The sequence below is a fragment of the Geospiza fortis genome, unplaced genomic scaffold (assembly GCF_000277835.1).
Source record: "Geospiza fortis unplaced genomic scaffold, GeoFor_1.0 scaffold37, whole genome shotgun sequence".
Classification (NCBI taxonomy): domain Eukaryota; kingdom Metazoa; phylum Chordata; class Aves; order Passeriformes; family Thraupidae; genus Geospiza; species Geospiza fortis.
Genome location: NW_005054449.1, coordinates 955,030 through 974,014, shown reverse-complemented (window position 1 = coordinate 974,014; position 18,985 = coordinate 955,030). Strand labels below are relative to the sequence as shown.

The 18,985-nt window shown below is 43.1% G+C and overlaps 1 protein-coding gene across 1 annotated transcript in view; it reads right to left on the bottom strand.

Annotated features, from left to right (window-relative positions):
- PLCH2 (phospholipase C eta 2) overlaps positions 1-18,985 on the bottom strand; it is a 66,926-nt gene that overhangs the window by 1,547 nt on the left and 46,394 nt on the right. The window contains exons 9-22 of the mRNA XM_031062497.1: positions 18,030-18,201; positions 17,665-17,772; positions 16,333-16,491; positions 15,440-15,532; positions 14,874-14,974; positions 14,457-14,554; positions 13,956-14,138; positions 13,066-13,173; positions 12,761-12,885; positions 12,274-12,358; positions 11,695-11,841; positions 10,734-10,813; positions 5,955-6,294; positions 4-1,514 (exon numbers count right to left, since the gene is read on the bottom strand). Coding sequence (XP_030918357.1) covers positions 4-1,514; positions 5,955-6,294; positions 10,734-10,813; positions 11,695-11,841; positions 12,274-12,358; positions 12,761-12,885; positions 13,066-13,173; positions 13,956-14,138; positions 14,457-14,554; positions 14,874-14,974; positions 15,440-15,532; positions 16,333-16,491; positions 17,665-17,772; positions 18,030-18,201 — 3,310 coding nt within the window. The remainder of the gene's footprint in view (positions 1-3; positions 1,515-5,954; positions 6,295-10,733; positions 10,814-11,694; positions 11,842-12,273; positions 12,359-12,760; positions 12,886-13,065; positions 13,174-13,955; positions 14,139-14,456; positions 14,555-14,873; positions 14,975-15,439; positions 15,533-16,332; positions 16,492-17,664; positions 17,773-18,029; positions 18,202-18,985) is intronic.

Here is an 18,985-nt window from a genome sequence, read left to right as displayed (position 1 = left end):
GGCGAGGTAGCGCCCGCGGCTCTGGCTGCGCGACGACGAGCGGCGCAGCAGCCCCATGCTCTCGCCCTCCTCCTCCGACTCGCTGGGCTCCAGGCTGATGGGGGAGGTGATGTCGTTTTCCTGCTGGAAGGCTGTCAGCTTCTTCAGCTGCTCCGTCAGTTCGTCCCGGGATTTGGCCGAGGGCCGCAGGCTGGCGGAGCGGCGCTGCTCCCGCATGGAGCGCGTGACGAAGCTCCTGCTGATGCTGCGGTATTTGCTTTCAAAAGTGCACACGATGTCATCAGAGGTAAGGTCCCCGAGGCTTTTGGACTTTGTCTGGTTATTCCCGACCGTGTCATGTGCTTTGGATTTGTTAGAGGACTGCCTGAGACTCTCCATGTAGAGCCTGCTCCAGGTGTGCCTTCTAGGGATGGACGAGAAGGCGTCCTGAGGGCTCCTGGCCAGGGGCCGGGGGCACAGCTCGTCGGCCGGCAGCTGGCCAGACCTCAGGTTGGGGTTGGACTTGCTCTTGCTGACCATTGGCATCTCGTTGCTGCAGGCGGTGGCGGAGCGGGGGCGCATGCCCTTCCTGATGGCCAGGGGCTCCAGGCCGTCCTGGCGGATGCCCAGGTCCGGGAGGCTTTTGCGGGCCAGGCTGGGGAGGGAGAGGTCGATGACGGTGTCGTTGGAGGACATGCTGGACGAGGAGGACATGCTGTCACGGTGGCTGGCACAGTCCAGCTTGCTCCAGATCCGGTCATTGACAGTGGCATCAAAGTACACTTCAGCTGCTGGAGACTGGCTGCTCGGGGTTTTTATTAAGGCTGAGGAGTCTGACGTCTTTAGTCCTTCACTCTTTGCCCTTCTTGCCAACGTGTAAGAGCTCATCTGGGAAACAGAGACAGGGAGAGCCTGTGCAGCCCAGGCTTTCTGGGAAGAATCTGCCTGGGGGCTGTTACTGACACTGCTTTGCTGGGGTGGAACAGCTGCTGCACCCAGGTTTTGCCCTTTGCATTCAGAGGTGCTTTCTGTGTCTGTTAATACCTGACCTGCTTGGTTTTGCTTCTGGCAGTTTCCTACAGGTTGGCCAGCTCCATGATCTGCTGCCTCTACCAGCCTGGCTTTTTTGGGATGTGCTGCTGATCCACCCTGATCTTCAGCCTCACTGCACTGTGTCCAGCCATTTCCTTCTGTGGGACATCCTGCCACCCTTGTCATCTCATCCTCTGGGGCTACTAAACCTGCGTCAGCTGCTCTTGGGACATCCTGCCCTTGGTCTTCTGCAGCCAGATTGGTTCCTTGTTCTCTGGAGGGTAGGGGCTCTTGAGGCTGGTTGGGTATTCTGCTTCCCTCTGATGGAGCTTCAGTGGAATGGTCAGAGCCAGATCCTTCCTCAGAGTCACTGTAAGGGGCAACGGGCAGGGGGAAGAGAAGGCTGCAGTGATGGCCCTCATTGGCAAGGACAGGCTCTTCTGTGATCGTTTCTAGGCTGCATAAAGAAGTGACTGACCTCTGCACGGAGAAGTGGCAGACATCTGCTCAGGAGGCATGAAAAGAAAAAGAAAGAAACAAGAAAAGCAGAGATACAGGGTTAGTTATCTCTTACAAATTACAGCTGAGCTAAGATTCATTCCTTATGTGTTACCATTGTGTTCTCAAGGTACAAGTTGTCCATGTTAATCATGATTTTAAAAATAACTTGAGATTTCAAATGCCTGGCCAAAGACAGCAAAACATTTTGCAGATTCAGTTTTAGCTGCACAAAGCCCTGTTGCTTCAAGAAATCTCAGTCCATGCACAGCAGCACCATGTGACTGTTCTGGTTTTCTTATCAAACAACAGTACCCAGCAATTTTTGCCCTTTGGGACCCCTTTTGTAAACCAGCTTTTCTTCCCCCACCATCCAGCACCACTTGATTTTCAGTTTTCCTTCCTTCCAGCACTCAAACAGGTCAGGGTATCAGAGCACAACCAGAGCATGTACAATGATCAAACAGCAGTTTGACCAGCAGATGTGATCCCAGTGACCAACCACTCAGAAGAGAAGCAGCACAGGACTTGTGGAGCAGATTACAAATGATCTGCAGACAGTGGAATGTTGGCAATGGGACTTTTAAAAACAAAACAAAAGCTTTAAACAGACTTTGTTCCTCCTAAAAAAACTTGGTAATTTCTATTTAAAAAAAAAACTCTGCAGACAGATGGGTCATGAACAGCAGGCTGTGATTGCAACCCTGGAGAATCACTCCAGCCACCAATTACCTGGAGAAAATGCTCCATTCTCTGCAGTGTTTATCACCTGCACCCCAGGAGCCAAAGCAATCATGCCAAAAAGATGATTCCCCATATCTCCAAAGCACAGTGCAGACATGCATTCCAGAACTAACAAAGCGCCACCAAGCCAGACCATGACCTCAAGGATACAGGAGCAGGTAATTATAGGGCAGCAAACAGGGAAAAAACAGGAGTACAGGCAACAGGGTGCTGGAATCAGGGACACTCAGCAGACATTACCTTTGACTTGCTTGTCCTTTCAGTTCTTAACTAGAGAGAGAGAGTGTGCATGTAGAATAATAGGACAGAACAGAGGAAAAATCCAATTAATGTAGGGAAGGCAGGTGCAGATAACAGGATAAATTAGTGCTGAGGGAGGGAAAGGAGACATACAGGAATATTCACACATGGTTGTAGGATCCTAAGAATTTCTGACCAACCAGAGCACTCAATGGAATCCACATATGGACAGATATTAAGTTCAATTTTTTTATCACAGAAGGATGAAAATATTTGTTGGTGTTGAAGGGACACGCTCCGCTGGACGGGGAAATGGAATCACAGAATCATGGAATCACAGAGTGGTTTGTGATGGAAAGGACCCTAAAAATCATCAAGTTCCAAGTACCCTGACATAGGCAAGGACAGCTTCCAGGTTGCTCAGAGGAATCTGGACTCCTCCAAAGCCCTCTCCTAATGGGAAACATCACTCCCAGAACCTGCCCAGGGAATACCAGGCCTTTCCTTTCCTGGAACACCAGGATTTCCAGCCCAGTGCAGAACCCAGGGGTGGGAGAAGCTCTGCCCTGCCCTGAAGTAGCTGGGAGTGCTGGAAGGGGATCAGGCACCTGTGGCCATAACCCAAATCCAACATTCCATAACCCAAATCCCACATTCCAGACTCTCAGTGCCTGGAGGAGTGTCAGGAAGGGCCCAGAGCTGATCAGATTTATAAATTCTCCTTCTGCCCATCCAGCAGCACAGATTGGGGCACGCTGGGAAGGGAAATCCCTGGAAAATGTAATGCTGGGCCAGCTAGAGTAATAATAAATATTATTAAATTATTGTTAAATATATTATATATTATTCTATTATTGTTAAATAGATATATGTTTATATTTGTTTATATTTTATATATTTATATATTTGTGTTATATTATATTTATATATTTGTAATTTATATAACAGAAAATAATTGTGATTAAATATATTTATTTAATATATAATAAAGGGCCAGCTATAGTTTCCTGCCTTATCCCAGGGCACTTCCCCCAGCAGAATGCCAATTCCCAAGTGCAGCCATGGAGCTGGTTTCCCTGGTTTCCTGGCCCAAGGCATGGCCTTGCAGGAGTTTGGGAAAGGGAGCTGTTTGTGCAAACAGAGGGGCTGTCACTGGACCAGCAGCAGCCAGTCCAAGGCACCATTTCACCATTTCAAGGGTTTGCTGATTCCATGCTTGGGAAGTCAGATGGATTTAATCAAATTTCAAGCATATCACAATATTTGTTTAGTGACTTGGGGGGCTGGCAGGGGAGCTGGCACTGATAATGGGAAATGGTTTCATATGTCACAATATTCAGAGTTTGTGAAAAGCCCAATGCCAGTAATTTAGGCATAGAAAGAGTTCTGCTGCTTTGGATTAACTGCGAGTCACGGGAACCAGCAAATTTCTCCCCTCCCATTGTCCTGGTATTTTCCTAAAAGCCTGAAGCAGATATTGGAAAAATATATTTTTAAAAAATGGTGTAAAAAAATAGAAGGTAAATTTCAGACACCCAATCAGATAAAATTGGTCAAATAAATAAAATATCTCAAATTTCTGTATGAGGCTTTCAAAGAAGCCCACTCTAGGTAGGCAGTGAGAATCTGTTATTAAAAAAGGGAAAAGCACCAAAATCACTTCACTGTTCCTGAAAATGTAATCATCAGTGTCCAGATTTCTTGGACAATTAACAAGGAGGGTGAGGGATTTGAGGAGGAGCTCTTGCAGTCACAGCCAAAAGCTGCATTTCCTACTTTCTCCTTACAGTTCTGTGAAGCAGAAAATTCTTATCAAAATCTCTTTCCTTCTCTCCCATTCCTGCCAAATCAGGAGGAAAAATGGCATTTTTCTTACTAAAAGATATCCTTTGATTGCCTCTGCTTTGATTTCCCACCTCTACAAACCCCCGGGCCATGGTACAGGTGCAGCCACACAGTCCCAGTTTGAAACAACCACAAAATGCTGCAGCTTTAGGAACTTTCCTCTAAGTTTTGGGCACATTTTGGGTGACAGTGGGGAATGGCAGGAGTGCCCCAGCCTGGCTATGCCAGGGAGCAGCAGATCACGCCCTCTGCCCTCAGGCCAGGAACAGCACAGCACAGCAGAAATGTTTGCACACACATTTAGGAGCAGAATGGGCTGCTGTGTTTATAAAATACATCTCCTGAAGAGAGCAGAGAAATCCATCCAGTAATTCCTGGACTGACAGCAGTGATTTTGCAAGATCTTTGAGGAGGGAACAGGTTTATTATTATCAGAGAGCACATTAGACAACATTCCTGATGTGGTTATCCCTCAGTGGAACAAAAAGGCTGATAATGGAAATATTGTTTGTTGATGTGGGTTTTCCATATTCAATCTCAATGCTCTGGTTTGGATCTTAAAATTTACTTAGTATCATACCACATTCACTAAGAAAATCAAGGGAACAAAAAGCCCTGAACAAACAACCCCCACATTTATGGACTACTGACAGTGCCACTACTGCAGATGGTTAACTAGGCATGGCAAGGACTAAGCTAAACCAGACACGTCTACAAAAAGGAAAATAAAAATATCTATGCAGATTTTTTTTCTTCTGTCATTGCCAAAATTAAAAAAAAAAAAAAAGACCTCTTGACAGCCAAACAACATGAAGGAGCTTCTAAGTAAGGATGCTATGCAGAAGCTGAGACAATGATGTGATCTACAGTGGAGAAGGGTGAAGAAAATCTGGTCTTACCAGTAAAGAATATAGGGGATTTACTTCGAATTTCCTCCAATTTTTGAACGAACAAGGCGTTCATTTCCCTCTGGAGGGTGCCCACTTGCCTTCGAGAAGGTTCAGCCCAGTGCTTGGGGAATTCTGGGCTTCCAAGGCTTTCTAGACTGCTGGAGTTGGAGGACACAGAGCCATTGCTGGCTGCCACCAAGTTGACAGTGCTTCCATACTTGCCACCCGAGTGGCACTGCCAGCGCTGTCGGGGGTGAGCCTTTATCCCGTGGCACTTAGAGTCACCACTCGTCTTCCCTGGGCTCACAAAGGCCTGGCTGCTCCTCCTCAGGTCACCTGCAGTTCCAGGGCTGCTGCAAGGCTGCAAATCTGACAGTGGCCTGGGCTGCCCTCTGACCACCCAGGTGTGCAGCTCTACCCTCTCCTCTGCACCGCTGCCCTGCCCAGCCTGCAGGGGCTCTCTGGCCACCATGGGCCTGCCAGGGTGGTCACTCCACGGCCCCTCAGGGTCAGGGCTCTCTTTGGAGCCAATCATGCATTTCATGCAGTTGGTGGCCACGCCGATCCTGCCCGAGCTGTTGATGGCACAGCGGGCGAAGACGCTCGGCTTCTCGCCCAGGGGCTCCTGCAGCCTCACCCTGTGTGCCCTGGGCAAGGGCTCGCTGAAAGGAGCCCCGGGGTGGGCACAGCTCTGCCCTGGCCCCTGGGGACAGCCCTGGGCCTTACCTTTCAAGCCCTTGCCAGGTGCCTCCCCACTGGCACCGTCTCGGGGAGCTGGGGACGGGGAAGCGCTTTCTGGCTCTTGCACAAAGCGAGGCTGGGAGGCAGCTTCCACTTCCCTCCCTTCTCCAGCCCCTGCAGAGCTGCTGTCCTTTGTGTCCAAAGCAATTTCTGGAAAGCCTTTCTTGTTCTTCTTCTGGCTCTTGGTGGGTGCACTGGCCGTCCGTCTCAGGATGTGGCTGCTAAAGGAATGTTTGCGATGGAGCTGCCCAGCAGCATGACTGTCCAGAGAGGCCTGCTTTGGATTTCTGAGAAACAGCCCTTTTAGACCTAGAGCTTGTTTGGCCTGCAAAACAATAAGAAAAAAAAATATATATTTTAAAAATATAAAAATATATTAAAAGGTCCCTTTTTATATATAAATATATATAAAATGCAAGGCTCTTCCTCTGAGCACAGGAACTCATGACCAAATGATCATTCACACACAATTTCCTGATATATTCCTCCCATCAGCATGAGAACTAACCCAGAAATAGGACAGGCATTAAAAATGAAAAAAAAAAAATCACTAACAGCAGCCTTGCAAAATAACACATCTTTTTTTTTTCTCAGCTATGTTTTTAGATAACATTTTCCAGCCACACTTATCCCTGTATTTGTCATCATTTTCTTTCTTGCATGTAATTACTTACAACATCTACATAAACATCAGAGCTATTGAAAAGACAAAAAAAAAAAAGGAAATACTTCTGTCTACAAGGCTTTCATTCTGAAAGCTGAAGAGTTTCTCAGTTTCACCCAAAGCAGATGTATTTAAAATTCTTGCTGTAAATGCATTTTCTAGGAACTGCTGGGAAATAAACACTGACCATAAAATAGAATATTTTTCAATATAAAGGAGATCTACAATTGAACTGAGCACTGTCATGAATAGCAGTTAACTATACACACACAAAAGATCATGGAGTATTTCAATTTCTACCTGTGTGATTTCATTTTGGGGTAATTTTTCCTACCATACAACACTTATCCCAAGACACTGGTGTATGTGTTCAGCACTGAGGAAACACACTATAAACAAGGGAAGTTAGTCAGTGTCACATTACAGTTCTCCACAGTCTTTAGTAGTTATTTAAGCATTAAACACACAAATTCACCATCATAAATCTCCCACCACCATACAACTGATTTACATTTCAATGAGACAGTTCCAGCATTCCTGCAAACATTCCAGGTGTACTTGCCAACTTTCCAGGCCCAGGCTGATGCCTGACTCAGCGCTGGTTTGCTCTGTGCACAGAGATCACTTCAGGCACAGAAAGGAATTTCTCTTTTCATCCACTTCTCCCCCTTTGCTCTCTTTATTTCCCAGCTGGATCAGACTTTAGATCAGCTGTAGCATCCAGAATGAATAAACCCAGGGTGGATCATGACTGAAGTGCATTTAGGAAGCCCATGACAGAACCTGACCAGCAGCCTCGCTCGCTGGCACTCGCCGTCAGTTCCAGTTTTGCCCTGTGATGTCACACGAGGTCACATTTCTGCAGTGCCAAACAATGGCACAGAAGTGTCTCATTTAAATTACAATGGTCTTTCACCCCAAAATAAATATTTGAGTGCCTGCTTGTGCATTTCCAGTTCTGCTGTGCAGGACTTAATGCAGATGTTGGCTGCCCTGTGCACTGGGCTAAGAGCTGATTTTACCCTGAGTGTCCTGCCCAAGCTGCCATGTGGGACCAAGGTTTATTTGGCTGACACAAGGGCCAGTAAAAGTGTTAATAATATTTTTTATAAAATATTTAGTCAATTATAAGTGACTGAAGTTTAGTTATCATGTGCCAATTCGAGTAGGACATTATCAAAAATTATCTTTAGGATAAGATAAAGATAGTAGGGTTTGATTTTTTCCATGCAAGGCAAATATTAAATATTGGAAAATCATCTGTGAGAGCCAGACTATTGAACAGTCTGCTTGGATTACTGGGAGTCAAGTTGGCAAGTACATGAATTTATTGCTATAAAAATCAGACAATATAAATATTTGCAAAACCCAGAAAAAATTGTCATACAAACAACACAGACAAATAATATCCACCAAAAAGAAAAGGGAAGCACTGATGGAATGGGTGGCACGCAGTGCAGGGCCCAAGGTGTCATTCTGGCTTGTTTGCTGCAGCTTTCTTAAGCTGGACACTGTTGCTTGAATCAATGGAGTGATTCAAGAAACACAAAGGCAGATTTGATTAACTTAGGGGGGAAAAAAAACGTTTTAAAAGAAGGAAAAAAACTAAAGAGAGCAGTTTTGAGGGAGATCCAGGACACTGTGCTTTCAGCTTCCAGCCCAGCTTTTACAGGGCTGTTTCACTCTGGAAAGCAGACTTGAAAACCAGCACAAGAGGCTTTCCCCCAATTTAGGAAATGATTCACTGTCAATGTTCTTTTCTGTGTGAAAGAAGGGCTTTGAATTATATCCCTCCAGAGAAAAGGCAGGAGAGGGAGAGGCTCAGAGAAGGGGGAGAGGGGCAGGAATTTTATCCTGGATCTGCTTCACACAGGGAGGGCTCTGTGGCTGTCAGTGACCCCACAGGGGTGACCCAGCCAAATGTCACAGCTCATGTTCCACGAGTTGGAGAGCTCAAAAATGCTACCAAGGAGAGGTTGATGCTAATGAAGCCACCAGCTCAAGGCATGCAGGTGTGTGGTGGTGTCTGCACCTCCCTGGGACAGGAGGGGTACCTTCAAGGCGTCTAAAAACGCTCTGCTTCTAAAAGGAGACTTTTTTGACATAGAGAAGCCCACTGAAATCACAAACAGACAGAGTAAAGGCAGAGTAACAGTGAGGGAGGAGCTCAGAGATAGGCACATCTAGAAAAACCACAAGAAATTCTGCACTACATCAGCAGACCACAGAAGAGACAGAAACAAAGAAAAGTCTTTCCAGGAAACAGAGCAGTCTGAAAGAGATTTCACACATAAATTAAGATTATTTTTTTTTCACCTAAGACTGTTTTAGTAATACCAAGCTACTGAGCAGGTGGAATATCACCATTTATTAAAAAGTCCCAAAATGTAAATGTTTGCATTAGAATCTCTGCATTAATAAAGAATGGGTAAAACCAATTAATAAAGAATGGGTAAAAACCAAACCAGGCTGATAACTGGGGGGATTTTTCTGCCCATAATTAAGAGAAGATAAAAGAAAAAATTCTAATTTGGACAGCAGTCTGTTAACCAAAAATCAAAGCAAAAAGTGATTCAGGCAGACCAAACGAGAAAGGGACGTGTAATATTTGTTCCACATGATCAGTAGTTTTTATTAAAAATTATAAATTAAAAAACAAAACAAAACAAAACCACAACACATACAGACTTTCCTTCCAAATCCTTGTATTTTGTCAGTGCACAGAATCACTCCCTAACACCAGCAAGCCCAGAGAGATTGCAGTGACAATGAGAAGCAATCAGGGAACACCAAGAAAAATCTATGTCCCAAAAAACTGCCATAGTTTAAATGGGCAGGTTGCCCTTCTGCAAACTATCACAGCCAGTCACTCATGAAGAAGTTAGGAAGAGCAAATAATTATGAATGGCCAGGAAATTGAGGCTAAACAGAGAGAGAATTTGCCAAAGGAGGTTTGAATTGAAAATACTTCACTGATGAAGAGGATGAACATTGGCCCTTCCATTAAACACTGCTGGCAAGGGCAGCGACTGGAGTTGAGTAACTAAGCGATGATTAAAGTCTAAAAAAGCTGATTTCCTTGTTCAGGATGCTCGAATTTCCCTGTGGAGGAGGAGCTGGGCATTCCCAGCCCGCTGGATGCCTCCTCCTGCTGTCCTGATGCTGAAATTGCATCTCACTGCTGCGGGACAAACTGGGATCCTGCAAAGAGCTTTGTACCTGATTTCACTGGCATTAACAGCCCTGGACACTGCTGATGTTTTACTCGTGCTTGAGTAGGTTTTTGTAAGTCTGATTTTGAAATTAAAGAAGAAAAATGAGAAAACAAAGGAGGCAGAGAAGTTTTCTTTCCTCCTGCTGTCCTGATGCTGATATTGCATCTCACTGCTGCAGGACAAACAGATCCTGCAAGGAGCTTTGTACCTGGTTTCTTTGGCATTAACAGCACAGAACACTGCACTCAGAGGACAGGAGCTGCCTCCTTTTTATCTGGCCTAGAACAAGTCTGAAATTAGGGCTTTGCTTTCATGGAAATTGAGATGTGGCACACTGAGAGTTGTTTATTTCCTGTGTGTGAAGCAAACACACCCTTAATAACACACAAGGCGTGTAAATATATCCAGCTATTACCAGCACCATCTTTCCTCTGCATTTTAAGAGTTATTATGGCAAAAAATCCAAAGCAAATAAGCTTGACGAATTTAATTAAATTTAAAACGCTAAAACATCAGGCAGAGCCTTTAAAGCATCAGCTTTGCAGGGAACAAGTGCTCAGGGTTAAGATGTGTCACCTTTGGTTCAGCAAGGTGCACTCACAATCACATTATTTATATAAATACGTGTGCTGCAAGGAAATAACCTTCCCCTATGGCTTCCTCAAAAAGGCACTGCAAGAATCTCTTTTCTAACTTTCCCTAGAATTTCCCTTTATCTCCATGGATATTCAGAAAGATCTCAGGCTACCATGACAAGCACAGAGATCAATTTTACTCCAAGTGAACAAAAATGTCAGCCTGGAGCTTCATCTCCTGAGCTTCCCTGGTGTGATACACGATGCTGGCAGCTCCTGGGGGGGTGCTGCACACCACAGAGACACTCACCTTACCACAGATGTCATTTATAGCCACATGCACAAAGATGGAAGCCTCTTCTATGCCTTCCAGGTACACGTGTCTGTAACCTGAAACAGAGGGAGCAGAGCTGGAACAAGGCTGGGACAGGAGGAGCAGCTGGAGACTTTCCTTTTATGAGCAGAGATCAAGCAGGTTTGTCCCAGCTCCTCCTCACAGTGAGGATCCAGGCTTGAGCATCACCTTGCCACACTCAGGTGTACCTGAGCCACACCACCTGCAAATTTCATCCCCATTTTTGGTCATGATCTCATAAAACAGCCCTGTCCTGTTTCATCCAGGCTCTGTTATTGCTGCTGTCAAGCCATGATTTAAACTTGACCACATTCTCTCCTCTGGACTTTTAGTCCATTATTAAGACTGCAAACCTTTCATCCAAGGTCAGTTTAGTGAGACTGGGTGAGTTTTTTTAATCTTAAAGAGAAACGTTTTCTTGACTTTGAAAGGAAAGAAAAATACACACACAAGAAGTTTTAATGTGAAAGAAGACTGAAATGAAAAGAGAAAGAGGAAACTGTCAGAAAATGACATTTAATAGCCTGGATCCCATCATTAGAATAGGTAATTTTCTATCCTGTGTTAAACTACTACTCATAGTCACAAAACCAAGCAAAACCCTAGAGATTTTTCAAAAACTGGTGTGAAGAAAGAGAGAACAAAACACTAAAGGAGTAAAGTATTTAAAACCCACAGTATTTACCCACCCTGCTTAACAATCTTACCCATTTTATCAAAATCTAGTCCCAAAAATCTAGAGTTAATTGATTTAGTCTTCATCACCATATTAGTCAGGAGCTGACCAAGGCAGAGAACTCAGGGCTCAAACTCCAGTCTCTTGTTCTAACTAGAAATTTCTGCAGCAGATACATCAATTTTGATTTTTCCCAGGAAAAATCCCAGCCCATTAATTTGGGATGACTCTTTCTCTTACCTGGCATCATGCTGCTGAAGGCAATTGTCCTCTGCCCGATGAAATCCCTCCCGATGGGGTCGTGGTCCCACACCAGGAACCGGATCAGGGCGATCTCTGGCATGTGCACTGTGAACACCAAGGTCTCCTCCCACATGGGGTTAAAACCTTCCAAAGGGGGAATCAGCCTTCAGGAATCTCATTCACAACAAACAACAAGTCTGCCTAAGCTGTGGTGTCATCCTGGTTTTCCTGACAGATTGATTGTTCTTGGAAAATCCAAGTATTCCCACAAGGAACACAGTTGGGTCTTGCCTAAATTTGGCCCTGCCTTTTGACCACAGCAAGCTCAAAATACCCTTCTCTCACATATAATGAGAAAACAAATGTTTTGTTTCATACCAAGACCTTCAGCATATTTACACCAACTCAATCAAACAAGTCAAAATCCAAGTCTAATTAACATTAAAAATGCTGAAATCCAATTTTCAGTGCTTTGTCATAATAGGCACCAAATCTTATCTACTCCTATTTTTATGAAAAAGCCTGCCTGAAAGAGGATGTTTCAGCCATAAAAAACCAAATCTCAGATAATCTTACCATTATCATCAACTACTCTGGTTTGTTCTTTGAAGCAATCAACAGGTAAGCCTATAACTTCTACTTCAACAAATGGATCTATGATCTGAAAAACAAAAACCAACAAATATTGAAAAGAAAGAGTGACAAAAACAAAACCCAAGCAAGTGGCTTTTACAATATGGGCACTGTACATGAACATCTGGATAATTATTGGTCCTGAGCCTTATGGAGTGGATTATTAAATTGATAAGATCTCTCTCCCTTTTTTTTTTTTTGCTTCTCCTGGAAGTACTGTGTTGGCAATTGAGGAAAACCATCAAAGCACTGCTGTGATGCTTAAAAGTAAAAAAAACCACCTGAAGATGTAGGATGTTCATGACCTAATTTATTCATGGTCTGTGTCTCCTGACAAATAACTGCAGGGTGTGAAATCCTCATCCTTAGCCCAGCCAGAATGGAAATAAACCTTCTGCACCACAAAATATCAACCACAGCTGTCCCATACCTCTCCTCTGTCTCCCAGCATGGAATCACGTGGTTTGGGGAGTTGTTGACCACTGATAATTCTTAGAACAAGCTGTTTCTTCAACTGACCAGGCAGTGGGTCTTCAGAATTTGGGTTAAAGACACCTGTAAGAATGAAGGGTCCCATAATGTGAAAATACAACAGATTGCAGATTTAATTACAGATACCTGCTGGCTCTTTTGCTTCTGGCATCAGAAATGAATCTTTAAACAAACTGTACCAAGGCCTCACACTCAATCCTGTCCTGCAATCAGTGTTCCCCTGGTTTTGCAGGTTTTCCTTACCTTGACACATGCAGTTGGGTTTGAGGACATAGCCACAGTTCCCATTGGCACTGAATTTGGCCCGGTTCAGTTGCAGCATTCTCCCCTCTGACTGGTATTTTAGTGCAACTGTAAAAAAAAAAAAATCAGATTCAAATTTGACTTCTTAGATGCAAAAAAAAAAAAAAAAGCAGATTATCTTATGGAAAATTATTCTCTTATATTAGAGCTTTAGGGAGAGAAGCTCTCCAGAAGAGCTGAACTCTGAAGCCCTCTTGCATTTGAGAAGTTCATTTATTTCCATCTACCAGCCAATTCCTTGCCCGTAAGACACATGTTCAAGGGAATCAGTCCAGGGACAGTAACAAGGAGGACTCCATGGTCAGCAAAGCTGGATGAGCAGAGGACTCAGAGTCTCCTAAGGGATGATTCCAGTGCTCCTATTCAAACCTCCTGTAGAATTAAGTTCTTTTTTTGACCCAGAGATGGGGCAGCTGAGAGGTGTTTCAAAAACTTTTATTCAGTTTTTAGTCTCATGTGGAGGGTGAGACAGTACAGATGTTATAATTCACACCATCACAATCAGAAATGAACTATTTGCTAATTACAATACCCTACAAGCATTCCTTGGCCTATCAGCTTATGATACACTATGTTGTAAATGTTTTAAAGCAAATCATCTAAAATTACCTCTTGTAAGCCTTACTACAATGCATCTTTCATAGTTCTATTTCTCCAAAGTATCCAGTCTTATTTGCAAGGCCATCCTTTGAAACTTGTTTCTAGCTCCATTTCTCTCTCAACAACACCTATCCTATTCCATGGACAGAATTCTCTACAAATCCATTTCCCACAGCATCCCTCCCAAAATAAAACAAAAAAATAAAGAAGTTTCAGAAGTTTCAGCTCACCAAGTTGGCAGCCAGCATTCCAGAAGGGCTGGGGGTTGTAGTTGCTGGAGTCCACTCTGTAGGAGGAGGGGTAGATGCGGGACAGCTGGTGCTGGTTGAAACGCAGGTACTGCGCTGGCTTCTGCTGCAGGATCTGGTGGGCTTTGGTTTCACTGAAAGATGAAACCTGCCAGCTGGAAGAGACTGCAGAGGAGATTAGAGGTAATCTCCTTATTCATTTATTTATTATCTAGATAAAGCTTTCAGAAGTACATAGCATTAGTTCCTTTTTAGCTATCAAGCATCATTTCAGTGCATGCCACTCAGAGGGAACTCTGTTTTCCTTAAATTACAGCAGGCACTCTGCTTATTGGGGCAGTTGGGAAAAAGAAGCTGAATATGATGATGACCTGAATCTTCATTAAGAACTCTTCTTTTAATGAAAAGATATGTAAGAACATAAACCTTTCCATTTCTTTGTGTAGCAACTATTTTAGTTAAAAAACTTTTAGTTCAACTTACTTTCAGTTTCAACATCATGGATGCCAACAGACTTTGTGTATTTCACCAGGTCAGACAGAGCCCTGGACAGCTTCATTGTCTTCTTCTGCCGGCTTACCCTAGAAAGGTCACAAATTAACAGAACAAATTAACTTCCCACCAATTCAGGGGTAAATGTTATCTTTCATATTTAAAAATAAAGCAGGGTAAAGAAATGTATGAGACAGGAAGAACTCAAAATGCATAAAAGGTCCACTGTGCTTTGCTAATTAATCTGAAGAGCACCAAGAGATCATTCTGGTGAATTTGTGGCAGATATTGACATCTCCCCATTTCAGCCACCAACAAACTGGCATCTAGACCAGAAGCAAACCTATTTAGTGGGTGCATTTATGCAGGCATATTTTAGCAACAAAGTGGTCCAATCATTTAACAAACCTGCTGTAATGTACAGAGCTCCTGGCTAAATTCCCTTGAGAATCCGAATCGTCTTCACCCTCTTCCAGACTTGATGCCTTTTTCAATTTGCTTCCTTTTTTCTGTGCCAGAAGGAAATAAAACCATAATATCATAACTGTGTGATCAAAGTTTGAGCAGCTGGCTACAATTCTGCTTTGTTATGCCAATGAGTGTGTTACTTAGAGAAAATGGAAAATGACAGCTTTCGTAACACACAGCTCTGCAGCAAAATTTGCACATGGGGAACACTCAGCCCAGGGTCTGAGCCTTGTTACAAAGGAAGCACAAATCCCCAGATAAAAGGTGTAAATTAATTTTTGTGGTTCTCAGTTAGATTTTGGACACCCTCAGACCTTCGTGTAGATTGAATCTGTGGTGTTATGCACAATGATAAGCAGCTCCCCAGCCTGTCTGTTCAGTGAACAGCCTCACAGCGAGGTGCTGCAGATGCTGCAGTTATGAAATTCCTTTCCACTGCATGGAAAAATAAAAAACCCTCCAAGAATCCAAGCTCTGGTGCAGCCCTCACCTTGGCAGGGGCTCACCTTGCGTTTGGAGAAGCTGCCCATGAGTGACCTGCTGTGCCTTTTGCTGGCACTGAAATCTTCCCCGGATTCTGCATCATCCTCAAGTTTACTCTGAAGCAACCAAAGAGAGAAGAAAGAACACAGGAGCTCAGACAGAGTGCTCAGACAGTCTCTGGATATCAGCACAAACAGGAGGGGATTTTAGCACTGACTATTCTGGGTAACATCTCTGCTAAAGGGTTTGGCAAACCTTGGCCTTGTAGTGGCTCTCACAAGAATTCCCTGATACATCATGTCAAGCACTGGGTTTAAAATACATCAGGCCTTGTAGTGGCTCTCACAAGAATTCTCTGATACATCAAGCACTGGGTTTAAAATACTTCCAAACTCACCCCACAGAATGTTTTGGGAAGCTGATTTTTAGTTCTCATCCCTAGTTTAGTTTTAATCGCTGGTTATTACACCTGCTTATGGTTGGCAGATCACTGCTTTTTCATTCGCGTGGAACAATCTTCCCAAAGTTTTTGTGGCTTATTACAAAGCCTAAAGTGAAAATCCCTCAACTTCATGAAGTGTAGTCTGTGGGCTGAGTACATTTTTATAAATTGGAGTTAATATAAAATTAAAATATACTGAAAATGCATAGAACATAGAGAACCGAGGAACAAAAAGAGCCCAACATTCAAAAGGAGTTTTTATAATGGAAAATCAAATTCTTTCTGTTGAAAAGTCATTTCAGAGTACATTTCATGCTCCAATTGCTGTGTGAGCAAGATAAATAGTTCATGTATCTGACAGTGATGTTCACCTGGCATCATCATTAACTGCATGAATTCAGCTATGAAGCTGAAGTCAATACAAGATATATTTAGTAAACAATGAAACACAAGCACAATTAAACACAAATTCACCTTCTTACTATCAGACTTCAGCCCAGCCTTTCCTGAGGATGGTAGAGTGGAAACTGTAAAATTGTTTGGATCTTCACAGTCACGGATTTTGGATTCTTTTATCAGTGAGTCAAGTTTTTTCTTTGCTATATTCTCCACTCTTTTCCTGTTAGCAGATGCCTGCAAACAAAACATTAAACCATTAAACAAGGCAGTGATGAAGAAATCATCATGTGAGTCCCATGCCATGTCCAGGCTGACTCTGCAGCTGCAATAGGTGCAAGATCTATTGGGTGGAATGGATGGGAGATGCTTTAAAACCCTCTTTTCAGCAGATGCCAGAGAACTCCTGTTCCCTGCTCTGTGTGCACCATGGCCCATGTGGGGAAGTGGAGAAATAAAACTAAAAATAAAAATCAAGGGTTTTCTTTTCCACTCAGGTCTTTTAAGGGGTGACAGATTGTGTTCTCTCTATAGGCCCCAAGAATTCCCAGTTACATTTGTCATGAAACAAGCTCTGATTTTCTGAACTCTTCAAAATTTCATTTTGGAAAGCAAACCAGGTGCAGCAAACCTCAGATTCAAAGCATCAGTAAATCTCAGCACAGTGAACTGCTAATAACAAAGATGGTGCTGTAAAATAGTGAAAAGTGATATGCTGACATGTAATAACTTCCAAAAAGCAAAGAAATTATTTTTCTCCTTTGTTAGTCTTATTCACAGAGAAGTTTCTCTTTTAGATGAAAAGGATCGGATCCATAATACAAAATGAGGAAATAGCCTGAGGGAGAGAGGATGAGAATGCAAACTTTCTCCAAGGCAATCTGGTTTATGTCATTAAATGGTTTTGCTGTGTTTTGTATTGTTTCTGCAAGGTGCAGTGGAATTTGCCAAAAGATTAAAGTGACAAAAAAATAGAATTTTAAAAAAGGATGAAGAAACAAGGGATTTTCAGATTGAAGCCAGCAGAGATTTTTCTTACAGTAAAAATCAATCAAGCTCAGCATTCAGCAAAGCAAAGGGATGCTCTGTAAAAATGACCAGAAATTGATGTAAATAGAATATTTTCTTTTCTTTTTTTTTGCATTTTAGGGGAAGCACACTTTGATGCACTGAAGAATCATGAGATATTAATATTCTAAACTTTAATATTCTAAACTTGAAACATAACCCCTAGAGTAGGTGCTGCTTCCTGTGCACTTTTGCCAATCTGCCCCCATGAAGGTTTAGAACCTGAACCCCTTGTGAAGAATCCCAAAGATCAGACCACATCCAAAATCCAGAGAGTTCCTCCAAGGCTTCTTCTCACTGGGATGGGAAGCCTTGACAGACATTTACATTCACTTCACTTACATCTCCATTCATTAGTTTACAGTCATCATCAATCTCATCAGCACTGTCCTCATCAGAAACTTCTCCTTCCTCTGCATCCTCACTGATGTTGGCTGGAAGTTTCTTGCCCTAGAAGATAAATTTATTACAGAGGCAGGGGAGCATGCAGCTCTTGCTATGACATATTCAAAAAAACCCCAAAATTATTCAAAGCATGTTCTTTCCAGATTCTTACTGACTGAGAAGATATATTTTATGAACCTTAAGTAGCAGTTTCCTAAGGTCTGCTTTTTGTGAAGTGATTTAAGTTAGGGTACAGTGATAACCAGAGAGAAATCATCACCACAAACAAGAGGAGGGAAAGGATACATGAAGCAGGAGTTTACCTTAACCAGGATCTTGCCTTTAAGACTTGCTGGTGAGGGGAGCTTTGTGGAGTCATCATTGTGCACAGAAGACAGATCCAATTTGTCTCCCAGGATTTCTGTAAGATACTGAGCCATCTTCTTCTGCTGCACGATGCTGCAGTGGTTCTCAATTGACAGGATCACAGGGTACCTGCAGAAAACAGAAAGCACCAGCTGCAAATTTGGCTTTTACACCATGAAGGCTTTTCCCACTAACAACAGAGCAGTGTCATACAGATAAACCTGCAGACAAAGCCTCTTCTATAAAGACAGCAAGTGTTGTTTCTAGTTTTAGCTTCACTTTTCTTATTTATTGTTAATTATCCAGGCCAAGGCCAAGGAACAACAATGCCTGGTTGAAGACAAGACTTGTGGAGCATCTACAACATCTTCACTGTGGTCAGTGCCAGTAAAACCACACTGAAGATGGATTTCTTTTTAGAGATGATGCTTTTTTAAGATCAGCACAACAGCCTTTTATAAAGGAATTTCGCAAGATCAAACTATCAGGGATTCATTCATTAAAAATAAATTATTTCTATCCTGATGTCTGGCCTTCATTGGTTCCTCATCAGGAAAAATAAGGATTTGAGCCACACCAGGACCAAACTTTCCCAGTTGATTATGTGGTCCCAGTTACCCTTTTGGCAAAGGTTTAAAAGCTGAACCATTTCAGAAGCAATGCCTTCGATTTGTTTTCCATTACTTCAGGCAAACTACAAAAAGTATCAGGCTCACAAGAAGTTTACCTGGTCTGAAAATTTAGTGCAAGCTTATTTTCTATTTGTAAAGGCAGATGAGCTGCTTTGGGGGAGCTACTGGAAAGATTTTACAGCGATAAAGTAATTTCTATTTAAAAAAACCAAAGGTTGGCACACACATTTTGACTGTGTGGAGGAGGAGAACAAAAACTGCCAAGGTATATGAAACTTCCC